At 39.9% G+C, this 19,116-nt stretch overlaps 1 protein-coding gene and 1 long non-coding RNA gene across 9 annotated transcripts in view; one reads left to right on the top strand and one right to left on the bottom strand.

The window, feature by feature from the left end:
- CUNH5orf34 (chromosome unknown C5orf34 homolog) overlaps positions 1-13,348 on the bottom strand; it is a 26,627-nt gene extending 13,279 nt beyond the window's left edge. The window contains exons 1-7 of one of the 8 annotated variants that reach the window (XM_033179524.1): positions 12,973-13,347; positions 8,674-8,905; positions 8,108-8,197; positions 5,534-5,930; positions 5,284-5,356; positions 3,199-3,294; positions 1,909-2,032 (exon numbers count right to left, since the gene is read on the bottom strand). In XM_033179524.1, coding sequence (XP_033035415.1) covers positions 1,909-2,032; positions 3,199-3,294; positions 5,284-5,356; positions 5,534-5,930; positions 8,108-8,197; positions 8,674-8,868 — 975 coding nt within the window. In that variant the 5' untranslated portion in view covers positions 8,869-8,905; positions 12,973-13,347. The other 7 variants (XM_033179523.1, XM_033179525.1, XM_033179520.1 and 4 more) reach the window with 7 other exon arrangements.
- Positions 12,051-19,116, top strand: part of LOC117065093 — a 27,258-nt gene continuing 20,192 nt past the window's right edge. Inside the window, exons 1-2 of the long non-coding RNA XR_004429814.1 lie at positions 12,051-12,175; positions 12,340-12,419. This is a non-coding gene — a long non-coding RNA (uncharacterized LOC117065093). The remainder of the gene's footprint in view (positions 12,176-12,339; positions 12,420-19,116) is intronic.

Raw genomic sequence — 19,116 nt, 5'->3', positions numbered from 1 at the left:
TGTGATCTTGGCTCACTGCAACCTCCGCCTCCCAGGTTCAAGCGATTCTCATGCCTCACTTTCACAAGTAGCTGGGATTACACACATGCACCACCATGCCCAGCTAATTTTTGTATTTTTAGTAGAGACGAAGTTTTGCCATGTTGGCTGGGCTTGTCTCGAACTCCTGGCCTCATGTGATCCACCAGCCTTGTCCTCTCAAAATGCTGTGATTACAGGCATAAGCCATTGTGCCCACCCTAAATATTTATAATTTAACATAAGTTTGAAGATTTCAAGCTTGTCAAACTTTTCTTTTATGCCTTCTGGTTTTCTGTATTCTACTTAAGAAGAAACTCCTTTACCCAGAGATTTTAAACATTGTTCTTCTATATTTTCTTCTAACACTTACAAAGTTTGGTTTCTTACATTTAGCTCTTTAATTCATCTGGAATTTATTTTGGAGTCTGGGTTAAAGTAAGGAGCAAACAACTTTATCCCCAAAAGAGGGTCAATTGTTTCTAAATCTTTGCACTAAAGCAGACAGAGAAGGGTGAATGTGTTGCACACAGAGGTTGGAGAGTGAAGCCCAAGGCAGTCCACCACAAACGCATTTTAACCCAAAAGTTCACGCTTCTACTCGATATATTTGCTTTAGTATAAAAATTATCACCCCCTCCCGCAACAGCTTTGAGTAGTATTAAAGCTCCAGGAAGATACACTCCTCTTATCTTGCAATTTTGCAAACCCCTGATATACAGCAGTCAGCAATGTGACTATGCATACCTACTCTGTTTGCTTGTTCACTTGATTGTCTGATGTACTATATACACACACATATACACATATATACATATACATGTTACTAGGCACACTTGTATCTCATTTGCTTGTTTGCTTCTCTAACTGAACACAAGACTGTGAACTCTTTAGGGCAGGAACTCTTCTTCATCTTCATCTTTGTCAGTGCTTACTGGAGTGCCTGCCAGAGAGTTACTGTTCAATTAATATTTATTTACTAAATACTTTCCTAGAGATAGGCCCCAGTTAGGAATCTGTTCCAATATATACTAAAGTATTTATGAATAAAACAATATTTGGTTGGGATTTACTTAAAAATAAACAGGGAGTGGAGGGAGCAGCAGGAAGTATAAATGAACAAGATGGGTGATGGGTACATAGAGGTCCATTATATTTGTCTACTTTTATATATGTTTGAAATTTCCATAGTTTAAACAAATCTCAATTTTTAACTCTACTCTCTAGGGATTCTAATAATCTGATTAGTATTTAAATATTCCACTCTGTAATGAAGAGAGAAAACATACTTATTTTGTTCTAACATGCAAAGCAGTGTGATACTATAGTGATTGCTATGCAAGGGTGGATGTCAAATATCCGAGTGGCAATAAGCAAATTAAAACTCATTAACAAAATATTGACATTATTATGACTATGATCTGGTAATTATATATTATGTTTCACTGTTTTCAGCAACAGAGAACAATCTCGTTCAACTGTCTAGTTGTACATAAAGATTTAGAAGTTAAGAGGTGCTTAAAATACACAATTACATGGTGGGGAAAAAAGAATGTGCTTTTGCTTTTTAATGTACAAATATTAATTCAAAGTAGTGTATTAACTCAAAGTAATGCTCCTGGTTTCAGCATTTTCCATCGATAAAGTCTATGACAAAAGAAAGTTTCTGATTTAAACGCGGACTGCTTAGGCAAATGGAGATAGCAGGTGAAAATACAGTAAAAATAAGGTGGTTAATAATTACTGTACCAATGCTGGCAGTAAGATTATATTGACTGGGGAGTAGCAAGCAATGTTATATAATGACCAAATTTCCCATACATATTTGGAATTATTTAGAAAGAGCTATATAGCAAAACTCTTCTTGAGTTGAGTTCATTGTTGGCTTACCTCTTCTGATCCTTCTTGAATGGAATAATATGTAAAATATTTCCCAAAATAAGCCCCTTCTGATTTGAAAACAGATCCATCTCCAGGATAAATCTCTATTGAGTTCATATTTTGATGGGTAAGTCTAAGAAAGAGAAATAACCATTAAATTTTTTTTCCACTTGAGATTAAAACATGCATGAAGATAGCCATCAAAAAACAGAAACAACAAAATCTAAGCAAAGAAAGTCTTTTTCCCTGTCCAATGAAGCAGATAATTTCATATTCTGAACCCAACCAGCTAAGTTAACTTTTTCACAAAAAGATAAATAGAATTGGTTTATGCATTTATTTCAATAACTAAACTAAGAGCTTCTGGAATTCAGGCATTTTGTCTTATCATCTTCTTGATATCCCCACTGCTAATCACAAGGCTGGCATATAAGGGTCACCAAAGCAAAGTCTATTGCATAGGAGTTAAATACAACATTTCCAGAGCCTGAAAATAAATAGATTAATGAAACTAGTGGAATCAATATTTTATGGATAAGATTAGCCATCTGTACAAGGGGCTATCCCTAAGAAAAGGTGGCTGTACCTGGAACAGCCAGGTAAAATCAAGGTACTGGGTATATAACACATAGAAACTTAATCCAAGTTAATTTTATTAACATATATGTTAGAATATGTTGTTAGAAGGAATAGGTCTTCACATAGAAAAGGAGAGCCCCCTCACTCTCCAAAAATTTAGCAGTGCTCTTCTAGCATTATTCATGGAAGTGAAACTCTCAATCTGGCTAACACTAGTATTCTAGTCACCAGAAGGGTGTCCTTTGTTGTGGGGTAGGGATAATTCAATGGAACAGTGCTGGCACAGCGGCCACTCAATGAGCATTTGCTTTGTGAATGAAGGCTAAAAATCTCCCTTAGGTGATCTACCTTCTGTAATTCCATGCTCAAGCAATTCTGTTTTGACTATTTTAAACAACTTGATCCTCCAGTGCTTGGAAGAGGTATCCTAAATAACTGATATGAATGTTACATTCACTAGCAAACCGATCCCTCATTGGCTTTGGAGGTACCATGTAAGTCTTATAAAAATGGTTAATGTGAGTGAGTCACAAGACCCTCATGTACACTAATAACATTAGTTTTGAGACCTGTAAAACTCAGGATCAAACACAGGAACACAGTTGGCCCAGCAGAACTGTGTCCTCTTCTGAGAGTCTATCTACAAGGCTAGTCCAATCTTCTCTGTGACATCAATAAACAGCTCTAACTCCAACACAGGAGCCAACATAGGTGCCTTACCTATATGTAACACCTTTGTACCAAACCATTTTTACTTGCTCAGGATAGGAATATTCATCGGATTGTCTCTGTAAAAGTGAATCCCAAAAATTCCACCTGTGAAGGATAAAATACAAGCTATTACTTCTGGTTGCTCAATATAATTGCCTTTAGAAGTCAACAAAATGGTGCTACTGTAACAGGATTTCTTGTTTAACTCGCTAGTCAAAAAATAAAAATTAATATGAAGGTATATTAATGAAATGTAAAAGCAAGTCTTCTTTTTCCACGTTTTTTCAGGATTTTCAATAATCTTATTATTGAATCTCAGCACAATTACATAAATTAACAGTTTAACTAACATTTACAATTTAGCCTGGATTCCCTAGGCGCGGTGGCTCATGCCTGTAACCCCAGCACTTTGGGAGGCCGAGGCGGGCAGATCACGAGGTCAGGAGTTAGAGATCAGCCTGACCAACATGGTGAAACCCCATCTCTACTAAAAATACAAAAATTAGGTAGGCGTGGTAGCATGTGCCTGTAATCCCAGCTACTCAAGAGGCTGAGGCAGAAGAATCGCTTGAACCTGGGAGGCGGAGGTTGCAGTGAGCCAATATCGTGCCAGCCTGGGGGACAGAGTGAGACTCCATCTCAAAAAAAAAAATTACTAAAATATCTATGGTGGGCCAAGCACTATGCTATACACACTGTGGATATAACAATCAAAAAAAGGAGACATGGTCCCTGCCCTCAGCAGGGACATTAAATAATAAACATTGAGTATAAAGAAAAGGCAAGTACTGTATGCTATGGAATTATATAGGACTTAACTTGTTTAGGGTCTTCAGGAAAACCACTCTAAAGAAGTTAGGTTTTAGCTGAAACCTGGAAATGAGCACAAGTTAGACAGTTGAGAGAGAGAAAGGGAGAGTGCTCCTGCAGAGTAAAGAGTAGGTGCAGTGGTCAGAGAGTGCTTGAGCAAGCATTTTAGGGATTGCTGAAGTCCAGCTTAGCAAGAATAGAGAAAGCAAGGGCAAGAGTAGTGAAAGAGTTGAGGATTACAGATATAGGAAGGGACCAGATCACAAAAGACCTGGTAAGCTATGTGAAGGATCATAGATTTCAACCTAAACATAGTGATAAGTTATTGAAAAATCATTACTTTTGAAGCATAATTCCCTTTTGATGTGTACTCATAATACTTTTCTCATTTTAACCAAATAATCATGACAAGCCTAACAGTCATTCCCATATTTTTGTTTTAAATAACAAATGTATACTCAGAGATTGCCTGGTATCAAATCTCAATTTTACAAGTACTAGTTGTGTACCTTTCCTCAAGTTATTTAACATTTCTGTGTCTCAAGTTCCTCCACATATAGGGATGATACGTTTTTTAACTTCACGGGGTTGCTTTGAGAATCAAACGGGTAAAGTCCAACAGTACCTGGCACATGAGTGTTTTGTAAGTGTTAGTTATTATCATTATTACTGCACTATTTATGCAAAGTTGATGTTACAAAGTTGATGTTACAAATCCACAATCCTTAGTGGAGGTAAAAGTTTTATACTTAGCCTTACAGAAGCTGCTCCATGTGTACCCATTTTGAAAATAACATATTTATAGTCAGTGAACCAAAGAGAGGGGTAGCCTCTGAAGCTAGGTATGGACAAAAGAACTGTGTCAGATCCACACTCCAGCAAGCAAGGTCACGGGCTCCAGTGAGCAGCAGCAGGTGCTCCCCTGGGCCCACAGAGCCCTCTGCGGACTCCTGTCCCATCATTTAGCATACTTTAATAATCTTTTTAGGTACAGTGACCTCCACTAGATTCTAAGTTGCTATAAAGCAGGGACTGTGTCTTAGTCATCTCTGCAGTCACTGGACTTAGCACAGTATCTAATGTAGACTCAGCCTTCTACATTCAATGCATGGACACAGAGTAAGAAACATAAGCAACACATTTGCTAGGGAAATTATTTACTATCAGTTAAAAGCAAAATTTTGGATGAGATAAACTTTCCTTATGAATGGTATCAGATAAAATTATCCAGGTAAAGACTGGTTCTGTTAAAAGCTTCATGACTAATAGCCATTATTGCATTACCTGTGCAGGTGTGGAACTGGACAGCTGAGTGGCAGGGCCCTGGGAAGAACGGAAACCACTTTTCCTCTTTCCTCTGTAATATCAGAAGTTAAACATCTACTCTGAGTTATATGTGCATCAATTTTAGACATACTGTTGATTTTATTATGAAAATGAAGTGCTAAACACAAAGGATATTTCCATTCCTCTGGACAGGCAGCCACAGACCAGCACTGCTTGACCCATGTGTATACACATGTGTGCTTCGTACCAGGCAAAGGCAGCTCTTCCCTCCCTTCAGTTCCATTTACACAACTCATCTTCTTTAAAGTTTCTTTGGATTTCATGATCTGGCAATGAAGCTCATTTTCTTTATTCTTCAGTCTCTGTCCTGATAAATTTCCATGTATACAGATTTTGTCAGCTTTTTCAACTAGTTTATCTTTTGGGGCTTTATTATTTGTTTCTGACAACACTGCAAATGAGTCTGACTTCTGGCTAACTTTACACAAAAAATGTACTGTAAATTCATGCTGAGATCTGGACAGGCAGAGGTATGCATGACCATCTAAAGATGTTATCTTCACAATGCCACTCTCCATACATATCATGATACTATCTGTATCAAGACTGGGCCATCTCACTTCTGTGATGTCAATGAAGATATACTGAAATGAGGGGGGAAAAAGAGATGGTGAGTATTTTCTGTTAACAGTCCAATTTTTCCATACATTTGATATTTAAGTATTGTGTAATAAAGCTCTTAAATATTTGTCTTTTACTATCTAGAGAGAATGAAAAAATGGAGGGCCAGATCTCAGCCTATATATGATTTTCCAGAGAATATCTGATATTGTTAAGATTATCTCCCTTAAAAAAAAGAGATGTAAAACACACAGACACAAAATGAGAGAAATGATCATATTTAGTGTTAAATGTATTTTGGTTTTAAATGTACAATGAATTAGAGATAAACAGATTTGTACCCCTCCCCTCACCCTGCAAAAGTTTACTCTGAAAAAAACTAGACATAAGGGAAGACCAGCACTATGATATATTATATTAAAAGCAATGTTAGCTAAAAATGTTTAAGTTTTAAATAAAAGAAATTAAAAAACGCAACCATAGCTTAAATGGTATGGGACTAGCATAAAAATTATTGACAGAACAACTCAGAAAATTCAAAAACAAACTCAATCATATCTTAAAATGTTATATGCGATAACAGAAGTTTTTCAGAGCAAGAGGGAAAAGAGAAAATTATTTAAACTAGTACTAGAATTACTGAACAGCATTTGGGGAATTCTGTCTTGCAGGATGGGTATAAAGTACCCATCCTAGGTAGTACCTGGCACACCATACACTAAAATAAATTTCAGGAGGCTTAGAGGAAACTTTAAAAAAGTTTAATTACTCGGCCGGGCGCGGTGGCTCAAGCCTGTAATCCCAGCACTTTGGGAGGCCGAGACGGGCGGATCACGAGGTCAGGAGATCGAGACCATCCTGGCTAACACGGTGAAACCCCGTCTCTACTAAAAATACAAAAACTAGCCGGGCGAGGTGGCGGGTGCCTGTAGTCCCAGCTACTCGGGAGGCTGAGGCAGGAGAATGGCGTAAACCCGGGAGGCGGAGCTTGCAGTGAGCTGAGATCCGGCCACTGCACTCCAGTCCGGGCGACAGAGCGAGACTCCGCCTCAAAAAAAAAAAAAAAAAAAAAAGTTTAATTACTCAAAGAAAAATTGATCCTGACTAATAACAGACTCATAACAAGTAACAGTGTTGGTTGTGTCTTTTCATATAAGATATAAACAGTAGATACTGCATGAGAGATTTTTACTGAATTAATTTTGCCAAGCATTTAGCATTTCAATTCCATTTATGTAAAACCTTACATTTACACAAACTATTGTCAAGAAAGTTTCCTAAATTTACCATGCTACTATGTGTACAATGTTAGGACACTAAAATTGCTGTATTTATTGGCAGCAAAGCTGGTTTGTAAGGATCCAGTCATCAAAGTCCTCTTTTAGAATTAGACTATCTAATAATCCTGCTGCAGCATCAGCAACAAGCTAGGCAGTTTCAGTGAATAAAGTGACTCAAAAGATACAATGGAAAATTACCCTTCTAGAGTAAGTTACAACTTATAATTTTTTATGGCTCCTTTGCCACAAGACAATATAAAATTACTCAGTCGGCAGGCAAGCATCTTGACAGCATAGAAAGACAGCAGAAAGTAGTTGAGAAACAAAGTTTACAGAGTCAGACTAGGTTCAAATCCTGACTTTGCCACTTAGAAAACTGCCATAGACAAATTAGGTAAACTCTCTGAGACATGATTTCCTTGCCTATAAAAAAAAGCTGCGATCTAGCCAATATACCTGTTTTGATTGGATGGACATCCATTTTGATCAGTATGGTGTTATTAAATATTTCCAGTATTATTCATAGTTGATGGACATAGTAAACCCTCAGTAAATTACAGTTGTTATTATTATTCCTAAAAGTCCAAATAAAATACTATATAAGCAAAATAATAAAGGTCATACCCATAGTTACAGATCTCTACTATACATTAACAAATACCACACTGTTACTGAAAATGGTCACATAATTTCTTAATTTTGAGACCTCTGAGAATGAAAAAGTCACCAGTCTGAAAGATTCTGATTATAATCCTTGGATACACAGAAAATGGCAAGGGGATAAACTATGTAACTTCAATGTTTTATAAAAATGTATCCCCAAGTGTCCTGAAAAAGAAAAAAAGGCTAAACATTAAATTACCTGTTTCTAGTTACTTGTCCTCAAATAATACTAACAAAAATGAAGTTAAAAAAATCACCTTTTTTCTTTCAGAAGGTATGATGGTTTCAGATAAAAAAGGGCAAGTAGCTGAAGAGTTTCGAAAATCTAGGGCTCGCTGTAGTTGCTCCTATGAAAAGAAATATAAAATGTAACCTTAATGTAAAATGATTTGAAAATCAATTAAAAATGACAGTACAGTATAATCTATGATACTAATTACTTTTCATATTCTAGCCACATCAACAGTATTTTGGTATTCAAAGAGTAGTTTTGGCCAGGCATGGTGGTTCACACCTGTAATCCTGGCACATTGGGAGGCCGAGATGGGAGGATTACTTGAGGCCAGGAGTGTGAGACCAGCTTGTGCAACATAGCTAGACAATGCTCTACAAAAAATTTAAAAATTAGCCAGGTGTGATAGTGCACACCTGTAGTCCTAGAGTAACTTGCTTATAAAAGGAGGTTGAGGCAGGAGAATCACTTGAGCCTAGGTGTTTGAGGCTGCAGTGAACTACGGTAGTGCCACTGCACTCTAGCCTGGGTGACAGAGCAAAAACCTGTCTGTAAAAACAAAAAAGTTGTTTATGTGATATCTTTACTTACTCTGTAAGTGCTAATGACAAAATGTGTCCTCTGACGAATTCTTTCTGGTTGTTCTAAAGGATGTGCTGAAACAGGAGGTGACTTTTCAAATAAAAATTCAGAGCCACAGGGAGAAAGTTGCAACGTGGAACCATCAACATATTGTACTTGTACTGAATCATCTTCATAAAGTACCATTCGCAGTTCGGCTGCCATTACTATGGCAGAATAAGATGTCCTTCTAAGTCAAAGACTGAATGAAATAGGAAACACAATAGCACAAATAGTTCTCTTAATGTACAAAAGTTTTATCAAAATAAATGGGTGCATTTTCTGAGAAGATGACATTGCCATTGCATTTATTTTTGTTAGAAAAATACTAACTACACTTGATAGATCTGAAATTAACATCCTTAACAAAATGCCTTAATTAACCCCTAGAAGTTTAAAGTGATAACTGTCTTTATAATTTTAATAGCTTCACTTCTACTGAAATTTAAATTTTGTAAATTATATGCTTACCATTTAGAAGTTTATAATTTCTAGAAGTTTACTCCAATGCAGGAACACAACCAAGAAGAAATTTAATTTTTTTTTTTTTTTTGAGATGGAGTCTCGCTCTGTCGCTCAGGCTAGAGTGCAGTGGTGTGATCTTGGCTCACTGCAACCTCCCCCTCTTGGGTTCAAGCGATTCTCCTGTCTCAGCCTCCTGAGTAGCTGGGATTACAGGTACATGCCACCATGCCTGGCTAATTTTTGTAATTTAGTAGAGACGGGGTTTCACCATATTGGTCAGGCTGGTCTGGAACTCCTGACCTTGTGATCTGCCTGCCTCAGCCTCCCAAAGTGCTGGGATTACAGACATGAGCCACTGTGCCTGGCCTAAAGAAATTTAATTTCTATAAATTATATGCTCATTATGTCATTTCAAATTTGAAATAGTAAGCAAATTCCACCTTTGCGGTAAGAATGCAGCAAATTGTAATACAAATTCAAAAGACGGGCAGAAGGTAACTATTAGGCCTATGGGAAAAGGACCCTGAAGAAGAAATCCAAATACCTGGAAACCTGTCTCTACCCTAGCATTAAAGAAATAGCTCTTTATTACTAACGAGCAACTTAATCTCCTATTGTCTTGGATTTGTCCTTATTTAATGCATTCAATTTCCTCTTCTCTACCTCTAAAATACTCTGTCTTCACCTATGCTCTCCATATAGCAGTGACAGAAGGGGAATGAAAGAGTTGGGTTTCATTCACATCTTACCATTTACTAGCTAGCTGTAAGTCTCAGGTTGTTTCTCATTTGTAAAATGGTAGTAGTAACAGGACTGTTGTGTGGATTAAATTAGAAAACAAATATGACAGTAACTAGCACTGTGGATGCTGCCTTGCAGGCACTCAATCAATCTTATGAAATGATTTTATTCCTTTCTAACACTAACCCCATCCCCTTCTACGTTACCCCTTCTACTATCCAGGTAATCCCAAGTTTTACCTGCCAGAAAAAAAATAACTTTCTATAGAAAACACTTCCACCACTTTATCCGTATTTCCTACTTATAAACAGGTCAAGTGTAGTATTCACTCCCTACCAACCTTCTCTCCTATCTGTCTTCAATCCACTGCAATCCAGCTTTCACCTCTATCTCTTTACTAACATTGTTTTGCAGTGGTCACCAATGTCTTCTTATACCCAATGACTTTAGTCTTCATCCTACTAAACCTCATCAACGTGTAACAGCATTGTCTGTATTCCCTTGCGCCAAACTCTTTCCCCCCAACATTGGGCTGCCACAGTTTTCTTCTTCACTTCTACCTGTTTTTAATCATTCTTATTCACTATTCCCTTAAATCAAGGATTCTTCAAGACCTGACCTTAGTCCACATTTCATCTCTTCTTAACATAAGACTCATGTCATTTTTATGCCCCACCTTGTCTTTTTTTTTTTTTTTGAGACAGAGTCTCACTCTGTTGCCAGGCTGGTGGAGTACAGGGGTGCGATCTGGGCTCACTGCAACGTCTGCCTTCTGGGTTCAAGTGATTCTCCTGCCTCAGCCTCCTGAGTAGCTGGGACTATAGGCGCATGCCACCACGCTTGGTTCATTTTTTGTATTTTTAGTAGAGACAGGTTTTCAACATGTTAGCCAGAATGGTCTCGAACTCCAGACCTCGTGATCCGCCCGTCTTGGTCTCCCAAAGTGCTGGGATTACAGACGTGAGTCACCGCACCCGGCCCACCTTGTCTTTTTTTAACCTTACCCCTTTAATGTATGTAATCAGCTGTAGGTGATATCATCTGTAATCTTCTGAGGATATGACAGGAGATAAGTAAATATTTAACCACATGGTCTCTCCTGAGGAGATTCACAGAACTTTTAATTATTTTCTTTCTCTAGAGAACTTCTAAATGTAACTGACTTCTCACAGAGCTTTCAGGTGGCTGCCTGCTAGACTGCTCTCTATGTCCCTGTCCCATAGATAAATCAAACTCAACGTAACTAAAATGGAACTTAATCACTCCTACCAAAAGCAGGCTTCTGTAATATACCCTAATTGCACTTTCACTCTCATCTCTTCCCTCAAATCCAGTCTGCATACAGTAGATCCTTTAAAAGAGGGATCTTTTAAAATGAAAATCACATCTATCACTTTGTGGCTTAAAGCCCACCAATACCTTCCATTTCCACTTAGAATAAAATCCAAACTCCTAAAACTATGGCCTACAAAGGTCACACAATCTGGTACTATCTACCTCTCCAAATGTCATTTCTCAACTCTCTCCTACTTCTACAGGGCACTTTAGATACATTGGCATTTTTAATGTTCTTTAAACAAGCTCTTTCCCATCTTAGAATCTTTGCACTGTTCTTTCTGCCTGCCTTGTCTTTTCCTTGGCTCATCACAAGACTGGTTCTTTATCATCATCAAGGTTTCAGCACAAATGTAACTCCTACAAGCGCCTAACAACCAACTAAGTTAAAGTTACTCCCAAACATCTCCCAATCATTTGTCATCCCTCTTCAAGTTTTTTCTTCACAGAATCTATCATCAAAATTGATTATTTATTTACTTGCTTTTTGTTTTCTCTCACTAGGATATAAACTCAACTGAAGCAGGCACCTTATCTGTCTTATATGCAACAGTATCTCTGGCATCTAAAATAGTATTAGGCAAAGGGCCGGGTGCCGTGGCTCAAGCCTGTAATCCCTGAACTTTGGGAGGCCAAGGCGGGTGGATCACGAGGTCAGGAGATCCAGACCATCTGGGTTAACATGGTGAAACCCCGTCTCTACTAAATATACAAAAATTAGCCGGGCATGGTGGCGGGCGCCTGTAGTCCCAGCTACTCGGAAGGCTGAGGCAGGAGATATGGCGTGAACCCGGGAGGCGGAGCGTGCAGTGAGTCAAGATGGCGTCACTGCACTCCAGCCTGGGCGACAGAGCGAGAGAGACTCCGTTTCAAAAAAAAAAAAAGTATTAGGCAAATAGTAACGGCATGATAAATATTTGAACGACGAAAAGTAAGTAAATTGCTCCTCCTGAATTTGCAATTTGAATTAATGCTGTCTCATTGCTAGTAGCCAATATTCTAAAACTTGACTTTCCACTCCATGCCCCTGTAAACAAGTCCTGTTGATTTTCTGTCTTTGGAACCTGGCTCTCTCTACCTCTTTTTCTTTTTCAGGCCATAGACTCTCCCTTCAACTCCTGCAACTGTCTGGAATTTCTTCTCTCTCCAATCCATCTCCAGTATTCATGTCACAGGTAACTTTCCACAAGTCAGACCATACCAACTGCTTTACATCACTTGTTTACGTACTTATCAAATGGCAATATAGATTACAGATATATATATAAACACACACGTATATATCGGATATATCTACTTGATATTTTAGGGGGAAAAACGGGTGTTGATACATAGATGGAAGACATTTTCTGATTCCAATTTGGGAAAAAGAAAGTCTATCTTTGGCCAAATGTTTTTTTCGTTTCTTTTCTTTTTTTAACAGCTTTATTGAGGCGGTTTTCTAAGTTTAATTAAGCATACACAAGAAAACAGTGTAATGACTAAGGTTCTTGGCATACCTTAAGAAAGTATAACCGGGCTCCAACCCACACGGCCATTCTCATCTCTACTGTCTCGTTCCCGTTTGCGTTCTCACCACCCACCACATTACCTCAGGGTATGTTTAACACTCAAAAATCCACAAGTCTGTTCTTGACATGAATGAGAATCTCATTTCTTTCAAAATGCTATAGTCTCTAGTTACAGAAGGAACCTTATCAAAACAACCACCCAAAGTCTTCCACTCACAGCAGTTCGGAGCCGAAAAGTTGCGGAAATGAGGCCCAGCAACGGTCCCTGGCTTTGATTTGCCAAAATGCTCTGGAAGCCGTACCCTCTGCGCCTGCCCAGGACTGCTTTTCCAGGGGTTTCTTGAGTTTGACAAATTACCAAGTGATATTTCTTGATGAGAGAAAAAAATCACAACCCTAGAGGAGTAAGGTCGCAGGGAGTGTTTTGACCAAGACCCCCGCCAGGTAAAAGGAAAGCAGAGAGAGCACCAACTGTAACCATTAAGAGAAAACGCAAACAGCACAAAAGCCTTTCAAAATCAGCACCCGCAGGAGCCGCTTGACCGCTCTGCTGCAGGGAAGACCGGAAGTCCCGCCCCTCCATTCCGGGGGCTGCCCTCTCCGCGCTTCCTGCGAAGGGTGGAGCAGGAAGACGTGTAGGAACGGGAGGGGTGATTCCTTGTGGGAATCCCTTGGGCTACCCTTTGATTTTTATTTCCGGTGTCCCACGCAAAAGCGTGAGAGGGTTGTATGTCTCTCACTTTAAATCAAAAGCTAGAAATGCATGATTAAGCCTGTAAGGAAGGCATGTTGAAAGCCAGGATAGGCTGAAAGCTTAAGCCTCTTTTGTCAAACAGCCAAGTTGTGAATATAAAGAAAAAATTCTTAAAGGAAATTAAAAGTACTACTCCAGTGAACATGTGAATAATAAGAAAAAGCAAAACAGCCTTATTACTGATAGGGAGGAAGTTTGAATGGTCTGGATAGAAGATCAAACCAGCTACAACATTCCCTTAAACCAAAGCCTAATCCAGAACAAAGCCCTAACTCTCTTCAAGGGCTGAGAAAGGTGAGGGAGCTGAAGAAAAGTTTAAAGCTATCAGTAGTTGGTTCATGAAGTTTAAGGAAAGAAGCCATCTCTGTAACATAAAAGGGCAAGGTGAAGCCACAAGTGCTGATGTAGAAGCTGCAGCAAGTTATCCAGAAGAGCTAACGAAGATCGGTGATGAAGGTGGCCAAGCTAAACAGCAGATTTTTAATGTAGATGCAACAACCTTCTAGTGGGAGATGTCATCCAGGACTTTCATAGCCAGAGAGAAATTAATGCCTGGTTTCAAAGCTTCAAAGGACAGGCAGATTGTCTTGTGAAGGTCTAATGCAGCTGGTGACTGGAAGTTGAAACCAATGCTCATTTCCCATTTCAAAATCCTAAGGCCCTTAAGAATTATGTTAAATCTACTCTGCCTGTGCTCAAGAAACAACAGAGCCTGGATGACAGCACATCTGTTTACAGTATGATTTACTGAATAGTTTAAGCCCACTGTTGAAAATGACGTTCAGAATAATAGATTTCTTTTAAAATATTGCTACTTATTGACAATGCACCTGGTCACCTAAGAGCTCTGATGAGAATGTACAAGGTTTATGTTGTTTTCATGCCTGCTAACACAGCATCCATTTTGCAGCCTATGAGTCAAGAAGTAATTTTGATTTTCAAGTCTGATTATTTAAAAAATACATTTCGTGCGACTACAGCTGCCATACAGAGTGATTTCTCTAATGGATCTGGGCAAAATCAATTGAAAACCTTTGGAAAAAAATTCACCATTCTAGATGCCATTAAGAACACTTGTGCTTCATGGGAGGAGGTCAAAATATCACATTAAGAGGAGTTTGGAAGAAGTTTATTCCAATCCTCATGGTTGAGTTTGAGGGGTTCAGGTCTTTAGTGAAGGAAGTGACTGCAGATGTGATGGAAACAGCAAGAGAACTAGAATGAGGAGCCTGAAGATGTGACTGAATTGCTGCAATCTCCTGATAAACTTTGAATGGATGAGTTGCTTTTTTGTTTGAGATGGAGTCTTGCTCTGTCATCCAGGCTGGAGTGCAGTGGCACAATCTCAGCTCACTGCAACCTCTGCCTGCTGGGTTCAAGCAATTCTCCTGTCTTAACCTCCCGAGCAGCTGGAACTGCAGGCATGCATCACCATGCCCGGCTAATTTTTTGTATTTTTGGTAGAGACGGGGTTTCACCATGCTGTCCAGGCTGGTCTCGAACTCCTGACCTTGTGACCCACCTGCCTCAGCCTCCCAAAGTGTTGGGATTACAGGCATGAGCCACAGCACCCCGCCTGAGTTGCTTCTTATGGGTTAGCAAAGAAAGTGATTTCTTGAAATGGAAACTACTCCTAGTGAAGATGCTGAGTATTGTTGACAACAAAGGATTTTGAATATTACATAAACTTTGGTGATAAAACAGCAGCAGGGTTTAAGATGATTGACTCAAATTTTTAAAGAAGTTCTACTGTGATTAAAATGCTATCACACAGCATTGCATGCTAGATAAATCTTTCTTGAAAGGAAGAGGCAAACCTCATTGTTGGCTTATTTTAAGAAATTGTCACAGCTGTCCCAACCTTCAGCAACCACCACCCGAATCAGTCAACAGCCATCAACATTGGGGCAAGACCCTCCACCAGCAAGAAGATTACAATTCACTGAAAACTCATATGATCATTTGTATTTTCTAGCAATAAAGAATTTTTAAATTAAGGTATGTACATTTAAAAATATGCTTTTGCACACTTAATAGGCTACAGTATTGTATAAACATAACTTTTATATGTACTGGGAAACCAAAGAATTCCTAACTTTATTGCAATATTTGCTTTATTGTGGTAGTCTGGAACGGAACTAGCAATATCTCCATGGTATACCTGTAATGAGCAGATTTAACCTAAGCTGAGAAAATATTTCCACTTAAGTTTGAAATTTAAGTACGTGTTAGTCAGGTAAAGCAGGGGGAAAAGTATTTCAAGCAGAGGTTAAGGTCCCTGTGTTAAGGCTGTGAGGCCCAAGGGAAAAGAGCTTTCCCTTTAAAAGGACTGAAAGAAAGCAAGTGTGGTTTAAGCATAGTTAGGGAGGAAACAGGCCTGAATGGGAGGGATTCCTGGAGTGGGATATAGAGGTAGGCAGGCAGACTACAGAACATTAGGGATTTATGGACTCAAAATTTATATTCTCTGACACCAAATTAGGAAAAAAAGAGGTCTCTATTTTTGGCCAAGTTGTGTTTTGTGTTTGTTTTTTTTTTTTTTTTTTTTTTTTTTTTGAGACGGAGTCTTGCTCTTTCGCCCGGGCTGGAGTGCAGTGGCCAGATCTCAGCTCACTGCAAGCTCCGCCTCCCGGGTTTTACGCCATTCTCCTGCCTCAGCCTCTGGAGTAGCTGGGACTACAGGCGCCCGCCACCTCGCCCGGCTAGTTTTTTGTATTTTTAGTAGAGACGGGGTTTCACCGTGTTAGCCAGGATGGTCTCGATCTCCTGACCTCGTGATCCGCCCGTCTCGGCCTCCCAAAGTGCTGGGATTACAGGCTTGAGCCACCGCGCCCGGCCTTGTGTTTGTTTTTAAACAGCTTTATTGAGGTATAATTGTTTATTACAAGGTGTTTAAGTAGGCCGGGCCTGGTGGCTCACACCTGTAATCCCAGCACTTTGGGAGGCCAAGGCAGGCGGACCACCTGAGGTCAGTAGTTTGAGACCAGCCTGGCCAACATGGTGAAAACCCATCTCTACTAAAAATACAAAAATTAGCTGGGCATGGTGGCAGGCACCTGTAATCTCAGCGACTCAGGAGGCTGAGGCAGGAGAACTGCTTGAACCTGGAAGGGGGAGGTTGCAGTGAGCCAAGATCATGCTACTGCATTCCAGCCTGGGCAACAGAGCAAGACTCCATCTCAAAACAAAACAAAACAGAACAAAAAAACAAGGTGTTTAAGCAAACGTGGCAGCACCACAGGATGGGGGCAACCTAAACCCCTAATTTACCTCCATTTTAAAAAGGCTGATATGCAAATTGATATCTTACATGAAGTGTAAATAAAGGCATCCTTAGATGATCACATTTTCATTGACCTGTAACATCAGTTTGTATTAGATAATGCTAACTTAGGTCGTTTCCCACCCCCACCTTTTACCTTCCAATGTCTAAGAACCTCCTATATAGAAATCCTGTCTACTGCAGAGTTTTGTGATGCTATTTGTACATTAGAAAGATTCTTGGAACTGCGAAGTGGAGAAAGGATTATAGGATGCAAGGGTTGATATGGATAGCTCAGTAGAAGGCTTTTGAAAAAGCAACAGTAGAGATCATGGCAGCTTGGACGCAGGACCTGGGCAGTGAAGATGACGAGCACAGCTCCAAGAAATATTTAGGAGACTGACTCTATATTTGGTGATGGTTGCACTTTGGGGCTAAGGGAGGGGTAGGAGTCATAGGCAATGCCAGGGTTTCTGGTTGGGACAAGTGGATAGGTGGCAGTGCTACTGATGAGGGGGATGTTAAAAGGAAGAGCAAATTTAGTGATAGCATGATTTAAATTTTGTTAGTTCACCTGGTGGAAATGGTGAATTAGTAAAGGTCTGCAATCAGGAGATAGAAACAAATCTGGAGGTCACTGGCTGATAGCTGCTAACTGAAGCTACAGGAGAGGATGACATAGTCCAAGACTATTGTGACACGAGAAAATAATGTTTAGGACTGAACTTTGAAGAACACTAGTATGTACAGATTAGGTAAAGGAAGATAAGCCCACAAAAGCATTGATGAGGAACAGCATAAAGATAGAAAGCAAGTTAACTATGTCCTAAATGCCTAGAGGTTTTTTCTTTTTCTTTTTTGAGACAGAGTCTCACTCTGTCACCCAGGCTAGAGTGCAGTGGTGCAATCTCGGCTCACTGCAAGCTCCGCCTCCCAGGTTCACGCCATTCTCCTGCCTCAGCTTCCTGAGTAGCTGGGACTACAGGTGCCCCCCACCACGCCTGGCTAATTTTTCGTATTTTTAGTAGAGACGGGGTTTCACCGTGTTAGCCAGGATGGTCTCAATCTCCTGACCTCATGATCTGCCTGCCTTGGCCTTCGGCCCCCCAAAGTGCTGGGATTACAGGTGTGAGCCGCCATGCCCGGCCTGAGGTTTTCAATTTTAGTGTCACTTAACAATGTCACATGTTGCCATAGGATAAGCTAAGAATGAAGTCTCTCCAGAACTTGGTGACATAGAGGTCACTGGTGACTCTAGTGAGGGCCACTGTATATACTGGGGGCAGGAGCCATAGTGGGTTTTAAGCACAAATAGGAGGCAAGGACATGGAAAACATGGGAAGACACTTGAGAAGTCTGACTGTGAAGCAGAGATAGGACTGTGGTTGGAGAGAAATATGAGAAGCAGATTTCTTCTGATGAGAAGGGCGTGTTCAACAATCCATGCAAAGAGGGAATGGAGAAAGAGAGGAAAAATACAGACCAAGTAACAATAGACTCCATGAGAGAACGCGAGGAGATAGGATTCCAGCACATGTTGAGTAACTGGCCTTTAATAAGAGGAGGGATTCTTCCTGTACAGGAAGAGGAGGGATGAAGTGAATGCAGATGCATTTGTGTACATAGGTATCACATTTTTTTGTTTTGTTTTTTCCCTGCGAAGTAATTAGTTAGGGGGTGAAAGGGCCTTTAGAGTGAAAAGGGTTTGAAATACAGAAGGATTGAAGAGAAGCACATTAAGATTGTTGGCAGTACTGATAGCCTAACTCAATGTGCTGAACATGAATTTACAGTGATAAAAACCTACCAGAAACATGACCTCCAGCTGCAAGGATGCAGAAGCAGTGTTGGGTTCATCCAGGGCTGGTATTTTGCCAGGCTGACACAATACAGCAGCAGCATACGTGAGCTTACTTACATCTGCTGAACTCTAGTCCGCCAAACATCACCAGGCTCAAGCCTGTCTTCTGGCAAAACCATTTATTGATTTGCAAGCAGGGAACCAGAAGCAGCAAAGATGGTGCATTCCACAAAAGGGCAGGGGGTGCCATCTTTGGTAAGGTTTGGGTTCCCAATGTAGGGTTCTGAGCAAGCTATAAGGGAAAGGAGACCAGTTCTGGGTTGGATGCTATTTCTGTAGCAAGATTAGATGTGAGAATTAACTAGGGTGCTGCAATGAGGTGAGGACAAGTTTAGCAACTGGGTATCCAGTAGTAGATGAGTTATAGCAAAGTAAGTCTAAGGGTGTCATAGCCAACAAAGCAGTGGTCACATAAGGAGGGAGTCATGATGGTATTTTATAGCTGCCACAGGACCCAACAACTTCATGTTAACTTTGCAGCTGC

The sequence above is a fragment of the Trachypithecus francoisi genome, unplaced genomic scaffold (genome assembly GCF_009764315.1).
Source record: "Trachypithecus francoisi isolate TF-2019V2 unplaced genomic scaffold, Tfra_2.0 Lachesis_group2, whole genome shotgun sequence".
NCBI lineage: Eukaryota > Metazoa > Chordata > Mammalia > Primates > Cercopithecidae > Trachypithecus > Trachypithecus francoisi.
This window is presented reverse-complemented; position numbering and strand designations above follow the sequence as displayed.